Here is a 5,610-nt window from a genome sequence, read left to right as displayed (position 1 = left end):
GGGGAAGTAGAAGGGTGGTAGTTGTAGATTCAGCTGAAGTAAGTCAAGCTGTGGGTTCAGTTGAAGAGATGGTAGATGTAGTAACTGTTTTGGTTGTCCACTAAGATTAAGCTATAATGGCATTTGTTATTACTGAAGTTGCAACAGTTGTAGATTCTGTTAAAGTGGCATTAGCTGGGGTTTCACTTGAAGTGGTGGTTGTAGCTTTTGTGGTTGTATGTTCAGTTAAAGTGATAGTGGTAGCTGTTGTACCTGTGGGTTTCCTTTAAGGGGTGATTGAGGTTGTGTTTATAAGTCTGGTTGTAGTGGTGGTAATGGTTGTCAGTCATGTTGCGGTGTTGGTGACACCTGTTGAGGCTGTAGATCCTGTTGTAGTGACGGTGGCACCTGCCAAGGTTGTAGATTCTGCTGTAGTGACTGTGAGGGCTGTCAAAGTTGTAGGTCCTGTTGTAGCAGTGGTGGGGGCTGTGGAGGTTGTAGGTTCAGTGGACATTGCAGTGGTTGCAGATTCTGTGGAAGTGGTTATAGTTGTAGGTTCAGTTGAAGTGGTGGTCACTGCAGGTTTGGTAGTAGTAGATGTCATTCTGGGAATGTCATTGTTGGAGGATAGCTGGCTAGTAATGGGAGAATTGTCACTTCCTCTATTGTTCACCAGGCATATTATGAGTACTCCAATTGCTGTTGTTATCACAGAGGCTAAGAGACAAGCCAAAAAGACTTCCCACAGAGACCAGTTATTACAGCAATTTCCTTTTACCTAAGAAGAGTGTAAATGGCAATATCAGTAATGAAAAACAAAAATGCTTCTGATTTTTCATTTTTTTATGTTCTTTATACCTTAGTGCATTAACATGATTAGAATCCCTCTATATCGCTGAAGAAATTTCAGCTTAAAGTCCAAGTTTTTAACCAGATGAAAGTAATTGCACCCTTTCTCTAACATTAGAAGAAATCAAAATCTACCAATATCTCATCTTCTTTTATTCCAGTTTCCAGTGATGCAAGGAGAGAGTGTTGTCTTTTCACATAAGCAGAACAGCACTCCAATGGTGAATTCCCTGTCATACACCCAGTTCTTCACTGGATATTGTCATTACCCCAAACTGTTCCACTTCCAAACTCAATCTCTCAAGAATCCTATGCTCTCACCATCATCTCTTCTCCTTCCAACTTATTTATTCAGTTACTCCTATAGCAACCTTTCTTTCATCTTATTAAAATCATTGGTCAGGGCACATGAGTGGCTCAGCTGGTTAAACGTCTGACTCTTGGTTTAGCTCAGGTCATGATCTCAAAAGTCCTGGGATCGAGCCCCACATTGGGCTGCACACTCACCAAGGAGTCCGCTTGAGGATTTTCTTCCTCTCTCTCCCTCTCTCTCTGCCCCTCCCTCTGCTCACATTCATTGTCTCTCTTTCTCGCTCTAAAATAAATAAATACAATCTTTAATAATAATTCAAAAATATTGGCCCAGCAGATCTTGTTTCACTCACATACCTCCTTATCCACCTTTTGTTCCATAGTCCATTATTTCAATAACACTAATTCCCTAAAATCTCTTGCACTTCTCTCATCATTCCTCCAGCTGCAAATAAATGATTGTTTTCTCTGGATTTGCCTTGAGCAGCCACACTGTCAGGGAAAGTCAAGTACCTGGGCAAATCAGAGTCAATATAAATGTATGATTACCATTCTTGAATAAGTTTTCTATACTGGCTCCATCATCCTATTACATTTATCTAAGATACTCTCTCGTATCATAAATCTTTCTCAATCTTCTCTCTCTTCAAACTTGTAACCTCCACCCACCAACCCTTGCACACAAATTGACCCCCTCATTAAATTAATGATCCCATTAAATGACTTCACCTCTTTTCTACTTCATTGGGAAATTTGAAACCATCAAATGGCAAGTATCTGAAAGCCCCACTAGGTACCAAATCTGCAAATCTAAGTATGCCTGAGCCCCACCTCTCTTACTTCCCTGATTGACACAGAGGAGCTGTCCCATCCTCCTGCCTAAAGCAGATCTACCAATCCGTCCTTGGATCCCACCCCTCCCCATTCTCCCCCCACCCTCAGCCCTCCATCTCCACTCTTAGCAACATTTTTTTTTTTTCATTCTTCCTCTGGGACTAAATACTTCACCACTTTCCTATTAAATGGCTTCTTCCTTTTAACATTTATATACAGTCAAATCTCTTCCATCTCAAACAAAAAATTTCCTTTGATTCCAAATTCCTCTCTAGCTTCTTCCATTTCTCTTTCTCTGGAAAATGAAATTTCTTGAGACTCATCTAAATGCAACATCTCCATTGCATACCTTTCAACTCAATCCTGTCTGGCTTCTGCCTCTGCCATGCCACTGAAATACCTCTTACTAAAGTCACTGATGACATTTCATTCATTCAGATCTAACTGACATATTTTAGCCTGCACCATACGCAAGCCCTCAGTAACATTTGCCTCTGAAGACCATCCTTCCTGTCTTGAATAGTCTCCTCCTTTGGCTTCTATGATATTCCTTTCTCATTGGTTTCCTCCTAACCTCCCCCGCCCAACCAGAATCTTCCCAGTTTCTTTTATAGGCTCAATATCCATGCTCAGCTTTTATTGTTCACATTCCCAGGTCCTTGTCTCTTTTACTCTAGGTTTAGGGTCAGCAAAAGGGCCAGATAGTGCATAGTTTCATCTTCGTGAGCCATACAATTTTGGTCGCAATTACTGCAACCTGCCAATGGAGTCTTAAAGCAGCCATAGACATTAACCAAATGAGTGGAGCTCAGGCACTGGTAGTTCTTAAAAAACTCTAAAATGCAGCTGGGGTTAAAAAGTAGCAGACTAGATGTTATTTAAGACTTCTCAATACTATGATTACATAAATTAGTTTGCCTCTGCCAATAAGAAGGAACATGTTCTAACTCCATCTTACTGAGCTCATCCATTCTTGTACCTTGTCTCAGCAACAGTATGAACAGTTTATATTTTTATCCAGAATCAAGAAACAAGGTTCAGGCTCTCTACGGCAAGATTAAGCAACAGAGGGTAGGAATTCGAGACTTAGGGAAACCCAAACAAACTTTCAAGTAGAATAAGTAATTTATAGTCGAGGTCAAATTTCTATAATAGGATTGAAGTCCTGAGGTAAAGTTAATTCAGCCAATGGATAAGGTCAGGAACCAAAGAGAGCTGGATCTAGTCTCCAAAGCTAGTGGAAGGTATCTGGAGAACAGAGTCAGGTTTCTATGTTAAGGTCAAGTGCATCAGAGGTCAGATTAAAGAAACTTATAGAATGTGCAACACACAGATCTGGAGGCTAGAATAGTAGAAGAAAATAAGGAAATCACCAACTGAGTAAGACCCTTGAAACTCTGAATATGATACAGTCTCCCATCACACACTAGTTTGTGTATAAACCCTACATTGCCAGCATATATGCTCTTCTGCCTCTCCCCACCTACATTTATACTTCACATTTATTCCCTTTTGTCATATATTTTCTATCTGTGCAAATATCTGAGTCCCCAACTAGAATATCTGAGTCCCCAACTAGATCTAGGCTCAGCTCTTAGAAAACAGGAATTATCGGATATTATTATTCTTACAAATTGCCTCACAGTGACTTATAATGATATTGAGAATACAGCAGATGCTTAACATGAATGCGGGTGAATTAAATGATCAAATATATTTCCTGAGAAAGAATAGAACAAATACGTCCCTGTATAGAACACATTCCAACCTGGGTAGAAGCTGCTATATCAAACATTACCTGTGTATTGGATAATTCTATGTGTGGGCATCGTGAGTGTACAAGGACTCCTGGGCTCACATACAGTCCAGTTAAGTTAGAAGAGACATGACTGGTTGTGTCATTTGAAGGTCGATGCCAGCATGCAGAGCTGTGAGCCTCTTGGTCATCTGAACATGTGATTGGCTAGAGAAATAAAGCACAAGTGAATAGGAAGCCATGGTGTTGCATTTCTAAAGTAAATTCTTCTATCAAACATAATCAAGAGTATCACTTTTAAAAGGGATAAAGCATAACAAAACTTTTAAAAGGAATGTTTTCTTCTTATATTCTGAAGACCAAAAAAATCTAGACAGATTATTACATGTTGCATTATAAAAACGTTACCAATGTTCCAGATCAGGAATGTATGTCATCCCGTCTTCTCTACAATATTATTTGCATTATTAAATGCCCTCATGTTGCAAGCTGCTGTAGGTGAAGCATATATTAGGAAGTCTCTATTCCTATAAGGAATAGAATGTTAGAGCCAAATTCTTGCAGTTTATCAGGTACAACCTGTTTAGGTCATTTGGGAAATGAAAATATTAGCGCCAAAAGAGGTGAGGTTGTTATTATTATTATCATCACTATCATCATCACCATCGTCCCATAATGACATAAGAGCAAGCACTGGAGCTCAAACCTTCCAGTCTTAAGGCCAGTGTACTTTCCACTCCACTCTATTGTATACAGTATGTTATTATACCAAACTATGGCAAGATATTAATATAGTGTCAACTAATCTACACTATACTAATGAAAAATTCTCAAACAAAAAGACTCCTTCCATCTGTGCAATGGAACCTGCATGCCCATGACAAAGAGACAGAAGACAAATTATTTGTCAGTTTGTGATACATTTATGCTGACTTCCTCTTGGACATATAGTCATGTAAATGCAGTTCTCAACAACAAAATATCTCTACTCTTAGGAAGTTTATATGCTAATATAACAGGGAGGCATAACAATTGCAAAATATTGTTGAGAAAGGGGGCAATAAGGATTAAAAATGGGTTGAGCTCAGTAGGAAAGATTTGGGGGAAGTGTTTTAGAAAGGGAAAGAACAAGGTGAAACAACAATGGGAGAGGATTAAGCTCAGGAATTATGGAACTGGGCCAAGAGTTTTGTTACACCTCAAAAACTACATAGGACTGTAGGGGGATCTTCGTCTCATGTTTCTTTCTGTTGTGAGTCAAGGGCATCTCTGCCACTCCTTGTTCATCTTCCAAAGGCAAAACCTAAAATTACCCATTGCAGATTTGCTATGAGGGTTAGTGAGTAAATACTGGAAGAGGGTTAGAGCAACGTCTATATGTACTCTGTAAGTGTTGGCTGTCAGTGGTAGTAGCGGTAGTCGTAGCAGCAGCATTTTTATTCCTACTGTTGCTACAAATAGTTGTCTTGGGTCATGTTGATTTATAGCCCATTACTAAATAGCTATAAAAATTGCTGGTCCATCAACTCATGAGTTCCATAAAACTGTCAGATTAGAATTGTATTGTATGTGCTTACTGGTCCATTGAGAACAACCATGAACAACACAAAAAATAAATATGATTGCTATTCAATGTAGATAAGATGGAACACTCTGGCAGTAAAGAGTTTGCAAAGTTGTATTTTTCTGTTATATCAAAGAAATAAAGAAAACAACCATATGTTTTATTGAATAAAACTGAACAAACTCCATGTTATTCAATAGATAAATTTGAGCAATGTTGGACTTACCTTTAATAACAACCTTGCTTATTTTGCTAAGTACCAATGCCTTAGTTATTATCCAGTTTGCATGTGGCTTTTGAACTGAAATATATATAT

At 38.8% G+C, this 5,610-nt stretch overlaps 1 protein-coding gene across 1 annotated transcript in view; it reads right to left on the bottom strand.

Annotated features, from left to right (window-relative positions):
• Positions 1–325: 325 nt before the first annotated feature.
• Positions 326–5,610, bottom strand: part of LOC111142421 (dynactin-associated protein-like) — a 12,458-nt gene continuing 7,173 nt past the window's right edge. The window contains 2 exon segments of the mRNA XM_022495482.1: positions 326–757; positions 3,773–3,937. Of these exon segments, the coding sequence (XP_022351190.1) occupies positions 326–757; positions 3,773–3,937 (597 nt within the window).

This window comes from Enhydra lutris, unplaced genomic scaffold, assembly GCF_002288905.1.
Source record: "Enhydra lutris kenyoni isolate GAN:26980312 unplaced genomic scaffold, ASM228890v2 scaffoldscaffold8, whole genome shotgun sequence".
Lineage (NCBI taxonomy): Eukaryota > Metazoa > Chordata > Mammalia > Carnivora > Mustelidae > Enhydra > Enhydra lutris.
This window is presented reverse-complemented; position numbering and strand designations above follow the sequence as displayed.